Below are 19114 nucleotides of genomic sequence, written 5' to 3' on the forward strand. Positions count from 1 at the left end.
AGAAGCCAAAATATGATGATGTACCTCTGAAATTACACAGTTATAAACAAATGTTACCTCAATAAAATAATTACAAAAACTAAAAAAAACCACCAAAATTTATTTTACATTTACATGTTTAGCATTTTATTCTGGTAAGATTTAAAATCTACATAAAAGTTGCAAAAGTGGTACAAAGAACCGCCATTAACCCTTTAACCAGATTCAGGTATAGTTTACACTGTGGCTGGAAAGATTTAATCTATCATCTTTCTGTCTGTCTCCTTTTCTCTCTCTCTCTATTTATGTGTCTATCTATCTATTAATCTACCTTTCATCTATGTGGCATCTGTTTTTCTGGACCATTTGAGAGTAAGTTGGAGACATGTCCCTTTACCCCTAAACACTTCATTGTTTATTTCCTAAAACTTTATTTTACATAACCACTGTATGGTTCAAATCAGAAAATTCAATATGGATACAATATTATTATCTAATCCATAGTCTTTATTCATATTTCTCCAATTGTCTCAGTAGTGTTGTTATTAGCTATTTTTTCCCCTGTCCAGGATCACACATTTAGATGTCATGTCTCTTTGATCTCCTTTCATATGCACCAGTTCCTTAGCCTTTGTTTATCTTCCTTGAATTTGATGTTTTGAGAATACACGCCAGCTACTTTGTCCAATTTGTCTCAATTTGAGTTTGTCTTATGTGTCTTCATTATTAGAATCAGGCTGTGCATTTTAGACAGGAGTATCACTGAGGTGACATTATGTCCTGTTCAGAGCATAATATCAGTGAGCATATGTTGTTGGTTTGTCTCAACATTGGTGATGTTAACATTGATTACTAAGCTACAATGAGGCCCAGGAGGTTTTTGTTTTGTTAAGGTTACTATTTTTCATTTCATAGTTAACAAATAATTTGTGGGGAGATAGTTCAGACTATGTAAGTATCCTGTTTCTGATCATATTTTCATTCACTAGTTTTTAGCATCCCTTTATGTGTTTCTAACTCCACAAATGCGTCTATATTTTTAAATTAGGATCCTATCAAGAGAAATAACATTCTCTTCTCCACAATTTCTTTATTATTTTTTTATATGTCAGTATGAGCTTGTAGAGTCTTATTTCTTTCAATTCATTAGTATCATCATTTTTCTTAATGCCCAGATTGTCCAAGAATCGAATAGTGTAGGCCCTTCAAACTGGTTTCTGTTTCTTTTTCATGTGTCCTTATGAGTCTTGAGGGATTTCCCTACTTTTTTCGAGTGTATGTGATTCTTTCCTCAGGTAACAAGAAATGAACGATGATGGGAAAAATCAATGCAAGTTCTGAAGGCTACTTTGTTCTGCTGGGTTTTTCTAATTGGCCTCATCTGGAAGTAGTTCTCTTTGTGGTTATCTTGATATTTTACTTGATGACATTGATAGGCAACCTGTTCATCATTATCTTGTCACACCTGGACTCCCATCTCCACACTCCCATGTACTTCTTCCTCTCAAACCTCTCTTTTCTGGATCTCTGCTATACCACCAGCTCCATCCCTCAGTTGCTGGTCAACCTCTGGGGCCCAGAGAAAACCATCTCTTATGCTGGTTGCATGATTCAACTTTACTTTGTCCTTGCACTGGGAACCACAGAGTGTGTGCTACTGGTGGTAATGTCTTATGACCGTTATGCAGCTGTATGTAGACCTTTGCATTATACTGTCCTCATGCACCCTCGTTTCTGCCATCTGCTGGCTGTGGCTTCTTGGGTAAGTGGGTTTACCAACTCAGCCCTTCATTTTTCTTTTACCTTCTTTGTACCCCTGTGTGGACATCACCAAGTGGACCACTTCTCATGTGAAGTTCCAGCACTGCTGCGACTGTCGTGTGTTGATACCCATGCTAATGAGCTGACCCTCATGGTCACAAGTTCTATTTTTGTTCTCATACCTCTCATCCTCATTCTCAGCTCCTATGGTGCCATTTCCCAAGCTGTGCTGAGGATGCAGTCAACAACTGGACTTCAGAAAGTCTTTGGGACCTGTGGAGCCCATCTTATGGTTGTAGCCCTCTTTTTCATTCCAGTCATGTGCATATATCTCCAGCCACCATCGGGAGATTCTCAAGATCAAGGCAAGTTCATTGCCCTCTTTTATACTGTTGTCACACCTAGCCTCAACCCTCTGATCTACACCCTCAGAAACAAAGATGTAAGAGGGGCAGTAAAAAGACTAATGGGGTGAAAGTGAGCCCACATACTTGTGGCATTAACAGTATAATAGAGCATCTCTTCACCAATTGTTCGTCCAACTATCCATTCATAAACCACCCTTTCATTCACTCTCTCTATCAACACTTATTGAGCATGTACTCTCAAAAGGTAACAGAGTTCTTGGAAACAGATATGAAGTAAACACAGTCTGCTTCAATACCAACCACTCTCTATTGGAGAGAACAGCTGTGTAAAATTTAGATCAAACATGAATATTACATTTCTTCTCCAGTGGAATAAAGCTAATAAAACAAAGGTACTCTTTTCTTAGTTGAAAAATCATGGAATTTGTTGTAAATATTGATAAAAGACCAGGTGTAATTCTTATGGAAAGATATTCTTAATTTTTAAAAACATGGAATATGCATTTTAATTTCTTGCTTATAAGTCACAATTCATCATAAAGTTTGTCTTCTATCTTTTAGTCATAGACATAGTGAAGTATCTTAAATCTCTTTTCCAACACTGTTGCTCTTTTTTGAATTTTAGATAATATTGAGAGACTTTTGTCTGTATTCTTTAACATGCAATTTTGAATAGTAAGAAAGTAACTTTTAGGGGCCGGCCCTGTGGCCGGGTGGTTAAGTTCGCACGCTCTGCTCCAGTGGCCTGGGTTTCCCCAGTTCAAATTCTGGGCACGGACATGGCACCACTCATTGGGCCATGCTGGGGTGGCGTCCCACATGCCACAGCTAGAGGGACACATAACTAAAAATACACAAATATGTACTAGGGAGCTTTGGGGAGAAAAAGGAAAAAAAATAAAATCTTTTTTTTTAAAAAAAGAAAGTAACTTTTATAAATTGTAGCAAGAAGGACTCTGAAGTATTGCAGCAGAAGTCAGCATCTCATATTTCTTTTTTTCCAAAGCAATGAGAAGTGTATTATAAGTGGAAATAACTTGTGAAGCTGTGATATAGAGATTGTAAACTGATTGACATTATAAACTAGATATAGTTAGGTAAAGTAAGTACTTGGAGCACCTGCATAAGCTAAGGAGCAAAAAGGATATCTGAGACAGACAGAGTACTGGGTTCTGAAAGTGACTCTTGATAAATCCAAACGGTGTTTAAAAGAATTACTTGAAAATATATCGGGATAACTTTATAATAAAAACTGTATGGACAATGTTATTTGTTTCTTTTTAAGCTTGATTTAATTTGAATATTTGCAGTTAGTAAGTATATTATGAAGATCAACTTATATATTTTCCAAATAAAGAAATGTATTTTTTATGAAAGTAATAGTTTTGTTACCTATATTATTGCCAACTATCTCAACCAGAAATAAGTGTACTATGTATACAACACTTTAAACTAGCAGGCATATTCAGCTAGAGTGGAAAAATGGATAAAGGGCAATTCAATATAACATAAAATCTTGGCAACACTTGAGATTTGTATGGTAACCAAAATGTCAGTTGTAGTTTTTGAGGCTTTAAAGGTTAGATATGATTGATTCATGCCATATTTCCTAAATTACTAAAATGAAAAACACATCTCAAAATTCCCCTTAATATCAAGTGTGGCTTGCAATTACATCGATTCTGCTGACTTTGTCTTCTCCTTTCTGTGTCTTCCCTTATCTTCAAGTAGGCATAAACAATAATATGGGGTGTATTCACTTCTCCTTAACTTACTGTCCAAGAAATGAAGAACCAAGAATCTTGTTTATGAAGGAAACTTTAGTAAACTATTGGCAGCACATATGGTGAACCATCGCAGAGCAAAAAACCATAAAATCTTAAAACACATAGCTTAGTTCTTTGGACCATCTTGCACTATGGAAATCTTATGGTTTGGGACACCTCATTTAGTATCCTAGTCTCTCGTTATGTAATTCTTTAAAAAAGTTTTTAAATTTACCTTTGTCTTTTCTTCTTGAAAAACATATAAATACCCTTTTACATGTGTAGATGATTTTTTTGGAGTGATATAATTATGGCATATGTGATCATTCCAAGCCACATTGGCTTGATTATCTATTTATTTTATAATCTAAAACAAAGATCATTTACTAAAAATTCCTTTGATGATTAACACAGCTATTTTTGTTTTTATACTTTTCAAACCACTTATGTGAACCTTATGCAATTTGATCACAGGCAGGATGACAGGTATAAGTTTTTTTCTCACTTTGTAAATAAGAATATTGCAGTGAAGATACATGACTTTCTTAAGCTTAAACAAGGTGATTGCAACTACAAATGTGCCAGCAGAGGAACAACTCATCAAGCATCATGAAAAGCTATGGTAACACTGTACCACAAAAAGAAAATGACAGTTTTCTAAAAATCAAACTTGAATTCATGGAAGATTGCAATCTAAATGATAGAGAATTCAAGATAGACACCATGAAGAAAATAAATGAGCTAAAGAAAACTCAGAAAGACAGTTCAGTGAGCTCAGGAATAAAATTAATGAACAGAAGGAGTACTTTTCCAAAGATTGAAACTCTAAAAAAGAACCCAAGAGAAACTCTGGTGCTAAAGAACTCAATAAATTAGATGAAGAATAAAGTAGAAAGCATTGAAATAGAGAAGATCACATGGAAAAGAGAGTTAGTGTGGTCAAAGATAGAAATGTAGAAATGATTCAGGAGGAAGAGGAGAGAGAACTAAGATTTAAAAACATGAAGACATTCTGTAAGAAATATCTGACTGAATTAGGAAAAGCAACATAAGGATAATGGGACTCCCAGAAGGAGAAGAGAAGGAGAAGGGAGCAGAGAGTTTATTTAAAGAAATAATAGCTGAGAATTTTGCAAACCTGGGGAAGAAACTGGATATACAAGTACATGAAGATAATGGAACACCTAATTATCTCAACACAAAAAGACTTCAGCCAAGACACATTATATTAAAACTGTCAAAAATCAATGACAAACAAAGAATATTAAGGGAGGCCAGTGAAATAAAAACAATAGCCTACTAAACAATTCCCATTAGGCTGTCAACAGATTTCTCAGCAGAAACTCTACAAGAAGGGAGAGAGTGGAATGGTATATTCAAAATATTGAAAGATAAAAACTGTCATTTAAGAATTTTCTATCCAGAAAAGTATCTTTCAAATATGAATGAGAAGTAAAAGCTTTCCTAGACAAACAAAAGCTGAGGGAATTCATTGGCACTAGCCTTGCCTTACAAGAAATCTGTAAAAGAGCTCTCATACATGAAATGAAGAGGCAAAGGTATACAAAGCTTTAAGCAACATGATACATAGACACACAGGATCAGCAAATTGCAACTCTATATCAGTATAGGTTAGTAAACAATTATATGGTTAAAGTGAAATAAACCATGAAAAATAACTGTAATTACTTCAATTTGCTAACAAAATTCACAATGCAAAACAGATAATTTGTAACAATAAAATCATGCAAGAGGAAGAGGAAAAGAACAGAACCCACATAGGCAAGTGAAGGTAAGATGCTTTCAGCAGAAAAGACTAGCTCATCTATGAAATCTTTTGTACAAACCTCATGGTAACCATAAAATAAAAATTCAGAGCAGAGTCACAAAACATAAAAAAGATGAAACTGAGAAACACATCACAGAAAACCATGAAACTGAAATGGCAGGCAGGAACATAGGAAAAAGAAACAATGTAAATGTAGAGGAACCAGATATCAAAAGATAAAATGGCAATATTAACTCCTCACATATCCATAATCACCCTAAATGTAAAAGGATTGAATTCACCCATGAAAAGACACAGAGTGGCTCAATGGATTAAAAAATAAAGCCCAACAGTATGCTGCCTCTGGTGGACCCATCTCAGCTCTAAAGACAAACATAGGCTCAAAGTGAAGAGATGGAAGATGACACTTCAAGTTAATGGCAACCAAAAGAAAGAGAGTGTAGCCATACTTATATCAGTCATAATAGATTTCAAGCCAAAAAGGATAACAAGAGACAAAGATGGACATTATGTAATGATAAAGGGGACAATCCCCCAGCAATGAGGCATAACATATATTAATACATATGCACCTAATATAAAAGAAACAAAGTATATAAAGCAACTATTAACACACTCAAGAGAAATGTTGATAGTAACACAACAATATTGGTGACTGCAGTACTCCACTTACATCAATGGACAGATCATCCAGACAGAAAGCCAAGAAAGAAATATTTGCCTTAAATGACACATTAGACCAGATGGACTTAATAGATATATAGAACATTTCATCCCACAACAGTGGAGTATACATTCTTCTCAAGCACACATGGAATAGTCTTAAAGATAGACCTCATATGTTGGAAAACAAAAAAGTCTCACTAAATTTAAGGAGATTGAAATGATATAAGCATCTTTTCTGACTACAATGCTATGAAACTAGAAATCAATTACAAGAAGAAAGCTGGAAAAGTCACAAATATGTGGAGACTGAACTACATGTAACTGAACAACTACTAGATCAATGAAGAAATCAAAGGAGAAATTGAGAAATACTTGGAGAAAATGAAAATGAAAACACAACATACTAAAACGTATAGGATGGAGTAACAGTGGTAATAAGAAGAATGAATATAGCAATTCAGGCCTACCTAAACAAACAAGAAAAATCTCAGTTAAAAAATATAACACTATCTTTAAAAGAGCTAGGAAGAGAAGAACAAAGGTCAAATTCAGTAGAATGAAGGAATAAAAAAAATTAGAGCAGAAATAAATGAAATAGAGACTAAGAAGACATTAGGAAAAGTCAATGAAACTAAGAGCTGGTTCTCTGAAAAGATAAACAAAACTGCCAAACCCTTAAACAGACTCAGTAAGAAAGAAAGAGACACATCTCAAATAAAGAAAATCAGAAATGAATGAGGATAAATTACAATGGATATCATAGAAATACAAAGCATTATGAGAATATTATGAAAAGCAATATGCTAACAAATTGGATAATCTAGAAGAAATGGATAAATTCTTAGAATCACACAACCTCCCAAAACTGAATCAAGAAGAAATAGAGAATATGAGTAGACCAACCACTAGTAAAGAAACAGTAATCAAAAACCTCCCAAATACAAATGTCCAGGATGACACAGTTTCTCTGGTGAATCCTACCAAATATTCAAGAAGTTTCAATACCTATCTTCTTAAAGTCTTCCAAAAAATGGAGGATGGGATTTTCCTAACTCATTTTATGAGGCTAGCATTATCCTGATATCAAAACTGGACAAGGACAACATAAACAAAATTGCAGGCCAGTATCTCTGAAGAACATAGATGCAAAAATTCTCAACAAAATATTAGCAAATCAAATACTGCAATACATCAGAAGGATCATATATCATGATCAAGTGTATTCCTGGGATGCAAAGATGGTTCAACATCAGCAAATCAGTCTATGTGAGAAACCACATTAACAAAATGAAGAATAAAAACTACGTGATCATCTCAACAGATGTAGAGAAAGCATTAACAAGAGTCAGCATAAATGTAAGATAAAAATTCTCAATAAAATAGGTATAGAAGGAACGTACCTCAACGTAATAAAGGCCGTATATGACAAACCCACAGCTGACATCATACTCAATGGTGAAAAACTTAAAGCTATCCCTGTAAGAACAGGAACAAGACAAGGATCACTTGTCTTATTCAACATAGTATTAGAAGTTCTAGCCAGATCTGTTAGGCAAAAAAAGAAATAAAATTATCCAAATTGGAAAGGGAGAAGCAAAACTGTCACTAGGTATGGGTGAAATTATTTTATATATAGAAAAACCTAAAAATCCACCAAAAACTATTAGAAATAATTAACAAATACAATAAAGTTGCAAAGTACAAAATCAACATACAAAAGTCAGGTGCTTTTATATACAGTAACAACAAACTAGTAGAAAGAGAAATGAAGAATATAATCTAAATTACAATCACAACAAAAAGAATAAAATACCTAGGAATAAATTTAACCAAGGAGGTGAAAGACCTTTACACTGAAAATTGTAAGACATTATTGAAAGAAATGGAGGAAGGCACAAAGAAATGGAAAGCTATTCCGTGGTCATGGAATGAAAGAATTAACATGGTTAAAATGTCCATATTACCTAAAGAAATCAACAGATTCAATGCAATCCCAATAAGAATCCCAACGACATTTTCCAAGGAACTATAGAACAAAGATCCTGAAATGTATATGGTACAACAACAGACCCCAAATAGCCAAAGTTATCCTGAGAAAAAGGGACAAAGTTGGGGTTATTACCCTCCCTAATTCCAAAATACATGGCAATTGTATAATATTCAAGACAGCATGGTAATGTCAGAAAAACAGACACTCAGATCAATGGAACAGAATTGAGATCCCAGAAATAAACCCACACATTTGAGGTCAGATAATTTTCTTTTTTTCTTTTTGTGAGGAAGATTGTCCCTGAACTAACATCTGTGCCAATCTTCTTCTGTTTTGTAAGAGGGATGCCACCACAGCATGGCTTGATGAATGGTGTGTAGGTCCACACACAGAACCCAAACCTGCAAACCATGGGCTGCCACAGCAGAACATGTGCACTTAACCACTACGCCACTGGGCCCCAGGTCAGCTAACTTTTGATAAAGGATCCAAGAACATATAATGGAGCAAGGAAAGTCTTCAATAAATGGTGAAAACTAGACAGCAACGTGCAAAGGAAGGAATGAAACTAGACTACTATATTAGACCATACACAAAAATTGCTTCAAAATGGAGTAAAGACTTGAGTGTAGGACCTGAATCCATAAAAATCCTGTATGAAAACATAGGCAGTATGGTCTTTGACATCGATCTTAGCAACATCTTTTTAAATATGTCTTTTCACGCAAGGGAAACAAAAGAAAAAAATTAGCAAATGGGATTACATCAAACTAAAAAGCTTCTGCATGGCAAAGGAAACTGTCAACAAAAACAAAAGACAACCAGTTTGAAGAAGATATTTACAAATCATATAATTGATAAGGCGTTAATATCCAATATACACAAAGAACTCACACAACTCAGCAACGTAAAGCAAACAACCCAAGTGAAAAATTGGCAGAGAATGTGAACATTTTCCCAAAGAAGATGTACAGATAGTCAACAGACACAAGAAAAGATGTTGAACATCACTAATTATTAAGGAAATGGAAATCAAAACTACAGTGAGATATCACCTCAGACCTGTCAGATTGGCTATAATTAACAAGACAAGAAATAACAAGTGTTGAAGAGGATATAGAGAAAAGGGAACCCTCATACACTGCTGGTGGGAATGTAAATTGGTGCAGTCACTATAGAAAATAGTAGGGAGATTCCGCAAAAAATTAAAAATAGAACTGCCATTTGATCCAACTATTCCACTTTTGGGCATTTATTCAAAGAACATGAAAACACTAATTCAAATATATATATCTAGCCCTAGGTTCATGCAACTTTATTCATAAAAGCCAAGAGTAGAAGCAACCTAATAGACTATTAATGGATGAATGGATAAAGAAGATGTGGTATATATATATATATATATATATATACAATGGGATACTCCACAGCCGTAAAAGAAGATGAAATCTTGCCATTTGTGACAACATGGGTAGAACTTGAGGGTATTATGCTGAGTGAAATAAGTCATATGGAGAAAGAAAAATACTGTATGATTTCTATGATATGTGGTGTGGGTTGAATATGTCACCCCCAAAATCATGTTCCTCTAGAAGCTCACTGCATAACCATATTTGGAAATGGGGTATTTGCAGATGGTGATTAAGTTATAGGCAATGATGAGATAATACTGGGTTAAGGTGGGCCCTAAATCAATCACTTGTGTCTTTATAAGAAGAGACAAACACAGAGAGAGAGGATAGCCATGTGAAGACACAGAGAGATATGCAGGGAGAACTCCAAGTGACAATGGAGGCAGAGGCGGAGTGATGCATCTAAAAGCTAAGAAACACTAAAAATTGCCAGGAACCAACAGAAACTAGGGAGAGATGAGGAAGGATTCTTCCCTAGAGCCTTCAGAGAGAGAATGACCCTGCCAACAGCTGAATTTAAGGCTTCTAGCCTCCATAGCTATGAGAGAATACATTTCTGTTGGTTTAAGTCACTCAGTTTGTGGTAATTTGTAATGGCAGCCCTGGGAAACTAATATAGGAACTGTTAATCAACATATTTTATAATATTGCTATAATGACCCTCACCCTACATTTATATTATTTCTACCTTCAGAAGTAATTTCTCTGGATTCTAGGCTTAAAATAGTCATACAAATTCTAAAGTTGGACAGACTTGGGCAAGTTAAAATATTAAATATAATTCTTCATCTTAAAGATTTAATGAAGAATAAATGTCAAAAGAATATTCTATGAAATGACTAACCATAAAAATGCAAAATAAATGTATATATTGAATGTATTTTACTAATTATTCGCCAGAAATTCTAAGAATATAAATAGGAGAAGCCATTTAGCATGTTGCCAGATACGCAACCAAATTATGTGGAAGCATATAATAATAATAGAAATATAAAAATCAGCCAATTTAAATCACTATTGACTGGAGAAATGCCATATGAAGCTATGTGCTTAAGACAAAAGTATAATCAAATTTCAAGCAAAAAATTGTATCTAACATTTTTATCAACTGTACTTTACAACTTCTTTATTAAAGAGTAGTTTTACTTTTTTCTGGAGTATTTGCTATCACATAGAATTAATTTTTGTCCCTATAGTTTATGAATGACCACTCTCTATCGTTTCCATTATGTCTAGGATTCTTGAGTACAGATGGTTATCTCAGATTAATAGAAAATTTCAATTTTCTTAGAAAGAACTCAGTGATTCTACATTGCTGTGAAGATTAAACAGCAATGACAAGTGGGTAGGGAATAAAAAATTATGAGAGGAAGAAATCCCTTAAAAGAAAGCTGCATATAATGAAAGAATGGAGATTACACACTTCTTTTGATTATTTCAGAAGAGAAGTTTCACAAACATATCACACTATCCTTACTATTAGAACTCCGCAAAGGAAACTCCTGATTATTTTAGAATTTCCCATAACAACCCTGCAATTTGTGACTAACATTTGAAGAAAAAACATTACTTTTGTTCCAACTATTTGAAAGTATCATTTTTGTCACAACATTTTTAAAAATTGCTCTGTATTATCCTTCATTGAATATTTCTGTTGCACAACCTAGTTTATATTGAATTGAGACAGTTTTATCACATGCTCAGCAGGAGTGATGGAGAATGTATACAATGTGCTAACTGTAATAAGTTTGCTTCTAATCTTGAACAACACTGGACAAAAGGAAAGATGGATAGGTGCATGAATCAAAACGAATTAATTGATGATTCAGTTAAAATCAGTTACTTATTTGAAAGGCAATTTGATTTATGTTAATCTTCAATAGAAACCAAGGGGAATAGGAAGAAGATACTTTCTTACCTTCAAGAGCTCACAATCTAGCAGGAAACAAAAATATATTAAAATAATATTAATAAAAGCTAGAAAATGAGAACTGTTCTTTTAGTGGTACATACAAAATATCAAATGGGATACAAGGAGGTTGGAGAGACTATTTTTAAACTAAGGAATCACTTTTTCGTGGAGATAAGGCATTTGAACTGACCACTGAAAGAATTAAGCAAAGGATATATTAAGTCATAGGTAGTGGCATTGATTGGTAAAGCTAGGATTAGCTCATGAAGAGTCTTGAACTCTTTACTGTTTACTGCAAAGCAGCAGTACTGCATAAATGTTTAAGAGAAAAAGTTTGTGGGTCATACAAAATGGTTTCAATCCCATTTGTCACCTGTCGTCACAAGTTAATCTAGGAATAAGACTCTGAGATGGAGTTGAGTGTACATGATATTTAGAGTGCCCTTGGGACCTGTGGAAGGGAGGAAAAATGCAGAATTGGGCACATGCAATTTACTTGTGCCTAACAGACGGGTTGGAATGTCATACCCAAATGAATTATACGTTGCCTTCTGTCCTGCTCAGGTCTGATCTGTGTGTGACATTTATATTTAAAAGTTAAATGTGGCATCGCATGTCTGATTTATAATTTTGGTAGATCAGATAATACTCATTTCATGAGAGGCAGTTCAAGTGCTCTAGTTACTTAGTGGCCTTTTAGGTTTTTAGTCTGATGAGAGATGAATAGTAACCTAGAAGTTCCTTTTTGAGTAGAAAATGGCTGTCAACATGAGCTTCTATTATCCCATTGGAACTTGCCAGAGGCTCCTAATAGGATTCTTATCTTCCATAGACACTTCATGTGCCTTGGATCTTTTAGGTGACCAGATGATTTATCAGCTAAACTAGGACACTTTTGAGAGTAAAGGGAATATTATTGAAAATTATGTATAAACAGATAAATATAGTCACTATAGTCATAACACTTGTCATAACCTTATACCACAGCCTGGGCCTGTTGTAGAGCCTTCTCTTGCTGTATCTCACCATGCCCCACCATTCATTACTGCAGCCTCATGGGTTACCTAAAAATGGGTTAGAGCATCTTACTCAAATTAGGAATTCATAAGAGGCATGCCAAATTTGCATTTTTTTTAGTGTGATTGGTACAAAGGTAAGTGAACACACATTCTGATTTACTTGGAACAGTAATGAAGCCCATGTAACTTTGTAGAATAGTCAAAATCAGGAAGTATGATGCCTCCAGCTTTGTTCTTCTTTCTCAGGATTCTTTAGCTTCATGGTTTTTTGTGGTTCCATACAAATTTTAGGATTTTTTAAATGTCTGTAAAAAATGCCCCTGGAATTTTTTTCTCAGGAACACATATTTTTATTTTTTATTGCAACAACATTGGTTTATAACATTATATAAATTTTGGGTGTGCATCATTATTTTTTTATTTCTGTGTAGATTACATAATGTTCACCACCCAAAGACTAATTACAATCAATCACCATACACATGAACCATGTCACCCCTTTCACCCTCTTCCCTCCCCCCTTCCCCTCTGGTAAATAGCAATTCAATCTCTGTCTCTATATGATTGTTTGTTGTTGTTATTAACTCTGTCTCTATATGATTGTTTGTTGTTGTTATTATCTTCTACTCATGAGCAAGATCATATGTTATTTGACTTTCTCCCTCTAACTTATCTTGCTTAGCATAATACCCTCAAGATCCATTCATGCTGTCAAAAATAGCCAGATTTCATCCTTTTTTATGGCTGAGTAGTATTCTGTTGTGTATATGTACCACATCTTTATCCATTCGTCCCTTGATGGGCAGCTAGGTTTCTTCCAAGTCTTGGCTATTGTGAACAATGCTGCAATGAATGTAGGGGTGGATATATCTTTACGCATTCGTGTTTTCATGTTCTTTGGATAAATGCCCAGCAGTGGAATAGTTGGATCATATCTTGGTTCTATTCTTAGTTTTGAGGAATCTCCATACTATTTTCCATAGCGGCTGCACCAGTTTGCACTCACACCATCAGTGTATAAGAGTTCCCTTTTTTCCACATCTTCTTCGACATAACCTTCCTGTCATGTTAATTGTAACCATTCTGATGGGCATGAGGTGATATCTCATCATAGTTTTGATTTGCATTTCCCTGATAATTAGTGATGTTGAATGTCTTTTCATGTGCCTGTCGGCCACCTGTATATGTTCTTTGGAAAAATGTCTGTTCAGATCTTTTGCCCATTTTTTAATTGGGTTGTTAGTTTTTTTGTTGTTGAGATGTATGAGTTCTTTATATAGTTTAGATATTCACCTCTTGTTGGATGTATGGTTTGCAAATATCTTTTCCCAATTGTTAGGTTGTCTTTTTGTTTTGTTGATGGTTTCCTCTGCTGTGAAGAAGCTTTTTAGTTTGATGTAGTCCCATTTGTTTATTTTTTCTATTGTTTCCCTTGCCTGGTCAGTCATGGTACTTGAAAATATGCTGCTAAGACCAATGCCAAAGAGTGTACTGCCTATGTATTCTTCTAGAGATTGCATGGTTTCAGGTCTTACATTCAAGTCCTTAATCCATTTTTAAAAATTTATTTTTATTGTGGTAACAGTGGTTTATAACATTATATAAATTTCAGGTGTACATACTTATATGTTTCAATTTCTGTGTAGATTACAATGTGTTTACCACCCAAAGACTAAGTATAAGACATCACCACACACATGTGCCTAATCACCCCTTTCATCCTCCTCCCTTCCCCCTGCACCTCTGGTAACCACCAATCCAATCTCTGTTTCTACGTGTTTTTTATTGTCTTTATCTTCTGCTTATGAGTAAGATAACATGGTATTTGACTTTCTGCCTCTGACTTTTTTCACTTAGCATAATGCACTCAAGGTCCATCCATGTTGACACATATGGCCAGTTTCATAATTTCTTATGGCTGAGTAGTATTCCATTTTGTATATATACAATTTTGAGTTAATTTTTGTGTATGGTGTAAGATAAAGGACTACTTTCATTCTTTTGCATGTTGTTCTCCAATATTCCAAACACCATTGACTGAAGAGATTTTCCTTTCTCCATTTGATGTTCTTAGCTCCTTTGTAAAAGATTGACTGTCCATAGTTGTGTGGTTTTATTTCTGGGCTCTAAATTTTGTTCCATTGATCCGCATGTCTGTTTTCATGCCAGTACCATGCTGTTTTGGTTACTGTAGCTTTGTAGTATATTTTGAAGTCAGGGAGTGTGATATCTCCAGCTTTGTTCTTTATTCTCAGGATTCCTTTGGCTATTGAGGGTCATTTTGTTCCATATAAATTTTAGGATTCTTTGCTCTATTTCTGTGAAAACATTAGTGGAACTCTGATAGTGATTGCATTGCATCTGTAGATTGCTTTAGGAAATATGGATATTTTAACTATGTTAATTCTTCTAATCAAGGAGCACAGAATAGCTTTCCATTTCTTTGTGTCTTTTATTTCTTTCAGCAGTGTTTTATAGTTTTTGGTGTACAAGTCTTTCTTTCACTTCTTTGGTAAGTTTATTTCTAAATATTTTATTCTTTTTGTAGCAATTATAAATAGGATTATATTTGTAATTTCTATTATTACTATTTCATTGTTAGTGTATAGAAATGTAACAATAGTTGCCCAAGGGCTTGCTGTTGGGTGGGTCCAGTCCCTACGTCAGTCCCTGACTGAGATGGATTAAATTGGCACTCAAGTGGGCAGGACAAGCCCTGGGCTAACAGGCCAGGGGAAGAATTCCAATGGAGTCTGCCAGCGTCTGTGTCAGCACACCTGTAACAAGGTCACAATATTGGCTGCCACCTATGTTTCACTCCCTGGAGAGGTCTCACCTCTCAGGGAGATGCACCCAGATCTTATCAGATGAGTCTCTTTTCACCAAAAGACTGTGCACCTTTCTTTCTGGTGATTTTAGCTTGCTTTCCAAAATGTTTGAATTTATGCACAGGCCTTTTAAGAGCTGGCTTTTCCACATTTATCTGATAGCTTTTCTAGGGGTAGTCCCCATTGTAGTTAATAATCAGTAAAGACAGATATTATGACACTAGTCTCAGTTGTGCTGAGTCTGAAGGATATTTATAGTGGTAACCTGCTCAGGACCCCCACTCCTCCAGGGAGGGCTGCATACCTTAGGATTGCTCCAGGCTGGCTGTGAGGCACCATGGCTTCTGAAGGTGGCTTTTTTCTCTCCAGAAAGGAATTTTTGCCTCTTCTGCCTCAGTCAGGACTATCCCTTGTTGCAGGGGTTCTTTTTATCCAGTTTTCAGTTCTCTCTCAGGGGTATTTGTTTCAAGAATAGTTGTGACTTGGTTGTGTTCATGGAAGGAAGTGAGTTCAGAGTCTGCCTATGCCACTATCTTGACACCAATCTCCCAGGATTCTTTGTTCTATAGTTCCATGAAATATGTCATTGGGATTTTGATTGGGATTGCATTTAATCTGTTGATTGCCTTAGGTAATATGAGCATTTTAACTATGTTAATTATTCCATTCCATGAGCATGGAATAACTTTCCATTTCTTTGTGTTCTTCAATTTCTTTCAACAATGTTTTATAGTTTTCAGTGTACAAGTTTTTCACCTCTTTGGTTAAATTTATTCCTAGATATATTATTCTTATTGTTGTGATTGTAAATGAGATTGTATACTTCTATTTCTGTTCTTTCATTGTTAGTGTATAGAAATGCAACTGAATTTTTTTTTTGAGGAAGATTAGCCCTGAGCTAAAATATGCTGCCAATCCTCCTCTTTTTCGCTGAGGAAGATTGACCCTAAGCTAACATCCATGCCCATCTTCCTCTATTTTATGTGGGACGCCTGCCACAGCATGGCTTGACAAGCAGTGCACAGATCTGCGCCTGGGATCTGAACCAGTGAACCCCGGGATGCCAAAGCAGAATGTGTGAACTTAACCACTGTGCCACCAGGCCGGCCCTGAAATGCAATTGATTTTTAATCTTGATTTTGTACCCTGAAACTTTATGGTATGCATTTGTTATTTCTAATTATTTTTTTGGTATATTCTTTAGGGTTTTCTACATATAAAATCATATTATGCAAATAGTGACAGTTTTATTTCTTCCTTTCTGGTTTGAATACCCTGCATTTCTTTTTCTTGTTTAGTTGATCTGGCTAGTTTCTTGTACAGCTGATCCAATTCTGTATTGAATAATAGTAGCAAGAACGATCATCCTTGTCTTGTTCCTGTTCTTAGAGGGATAATTTTCAGATTTTCACCATCGAGTGTGATGTTACATAATAACTATATACTAACAAAGATATTGATGTACATAGATAAGCAGTCAAGATTAAGTATTAATAACCCTACTAAAGTGACCTTTCAGATGTGTCCTTTCTCCTAAGACTCTTTTAGTAAACTCAGATTTAGTCATTAGTTTGCACTCTCTCTCTCAAGATAGTTTCCTATGGAATTTAGAGAAAGATGTCCTGATGATTTTCTTCACTTAAGAATTTGCAGTCCGTGGTAATGAATCCCCTGAGACTAGAAGAAGCTGAACTCTCCATGGTGTGGTTAACTATAATGCTTTCTCAATGGGAATATATTGAGATAATAGCAAGAAATTTCAGAAGTAAATTGTAAAATAGTTTCCCTGCCAAATAGTTTCAATAACCCTGCCCCCACTGCTCATTTGGCCCTTCAATCCTCCTCACTCTCCCAATACAGACAGAACATTACACGTTCATAAAGAACCTTAAATCTGAGACTTATAGGTGTTTTTTTAAGTACCATTATTTCACTGGAGAACTCTTCTGGGAGAAGATAATTACAAACTCTGAGAGCTAGAAGTCTGTGCAGAAACTACAGTTGTCCAATCTTCAACTTCTCAATATTAATTCTTAAACTATTTATCATATACTAATATATTGTATGCTTAAACCTTTTATCCTATAATATCATAAAATCACATAAAGTTATTGCCTTTCTTTAAGGTCTCTAAAAAAAGAAACATTACAAAATTAGAAAAATTTTATCCTTTTACTCAAATCTTCTTTCATAAAACCTATCTATCTTTTCTTTTTGCAATTGAAGTTCATTTCTTCTTGTAGATAATTAATAAAACCTTTATTTACATCTTTCTTGGAGTTTGACTCATTTTCTAGAGTATTTTTAAACTTCTGCTCCAAATGATACTTTTCTTGATATTAATTTCCCTGATAAAGTCAACACCTCCTGCTCGGTCCTCTAGACTTAAAACATCACCATTAACTTGGCTTGTCTCTTTCCCAAAGGAATCACATTCAATGAATTTCCAAGTCAACCTCTTTCATCAATGTTTCACACCTCTGTTTTCTTCTTTTATATTTTATCACTCTTCCCCTAGTCAAGGACCTCATTCTCTGTTGCATAGATTGTTGTGGTAAGCTTGACTAGTCAAGTTTCTAGTGTTTTCTTATTTCAAATAATTTTTTACTTTGCTAAATGAAGTGTTATTACATAGAGAGGTCTTATATAAAACTTAAAAATTCCATAACATTTGTTTACCCATAGAAATATAGTCTTTAATATTACCCTTGTTTCTGGTCTCTATTTCTTGTACAATATATATCTCCCTTTCAATGTTGCATACATTCTGCCCCATGAAATCTTCAGCTTGAAACATATTGCATTATTCATCATTTTGATGAATAATCTTAAATGTCCATCATTTTTCCAAATAGCTTGCTTTAGGGCAGAAAAAAATGTGGAATTTTGGTAATTGAAAGGCTTTCAAATTCTAGCTCTGAAATAAACTATTGATGCTCAAGAATTAATGAGTCCAAGTTCATCATCTATTAACTGCACAAAATACCTACCTTGCAGGGTATTGAAGATTAACTAAGATTTAAAATAAAAAAATGTTTAACACATTTACTAACTGATGGCGTCTTTCCAATAGTTGTGAGTTCTCCTTCTTAAACATCTCCATGATTATGGTGTTCCCTCAACCAGTAATATGTTCCTGTATTCTCTTACTAAATATTCAGTTTTTTCCACCTGCTCCTAGAAAATGGATTTAATTCTTCCTCTCTTTTTTTCACATTTTAGTCTTTTTCCTGTCTTCCAGATTCACATTCTTTTTTAAAATTTTATTGCTATATACTTTATATACAAAAATTGCACATATTTAATGTGTACATTTTGATGAGTTTATACATGTGCATATATCCATGATATCATCACCACAAAAAAGATAGTGAACATATCCATAACCTCCAAAAGACTTGTGCTCTCTGCTTTTTTTTGTGATAAGAACACTTACCATGAGTCTGTGCACTTAAAAACTTGTTAAGAGAGAAGAAGCACATTCTTGAATGTACATTTTAGCACTTCTTGCGTTCATTGTTATAATTTATTTTAAAGAAGACCTTAAAGAAGTGGAAAGTTGGAGGCGATACTATTATAGGCAAAAATAAACAAATACACAGAAGACAGAAAATGCAGAAGAGT

The 19114-nt window shown here is 34.6% G+C and overlaps 1 protein-coding gene across 1 annotated transcript; it reads left to right on the forward strand.

The window, feature by feature from the left end:
- Positions 1-218: 218 nt before the first annotated feature.
- On the forward strand, positions 219-3365 carry OR2J3 (olfactory receptor family 2 subfamily J member 3). The gene has a single exon (XM_070583873.1). It carries the CDS (start codon positions 1292-1294, stop codon positions 2213-2215), a length of 924 nt encoding a protein of 307 aa, XP_070439974.1. The 5' UTR covers positions 219-1291; the 3' UTR covers positions 2216-3365.
- Positions 3366-19114: the final 15749 nt, after the last annotated feature.

Source organism: Equus przewalskii, chromosome 19, assembly GCF_037783145.1.
Source record: "Equus przewalskii isolate Varuska chromosome 19, EquPr2, whole genome shotgun sequence".
Taxonomy (NCBI): Eukaryota; Metazoa; Chordata; class Mammalia; order Perissodactyla; family Equidae; genus Equus; species Equus przewalskii.

Bases quoted from the DNA above. Each gene is read 5' to 3' on its own strand.
- OR2J3 (XM_070583873.1), top strand. From the start codon at position 1,292: ATGATGGGAAAAATCAATGCAAGTTCTGAAGGCTACTTTGTTCTGCTG.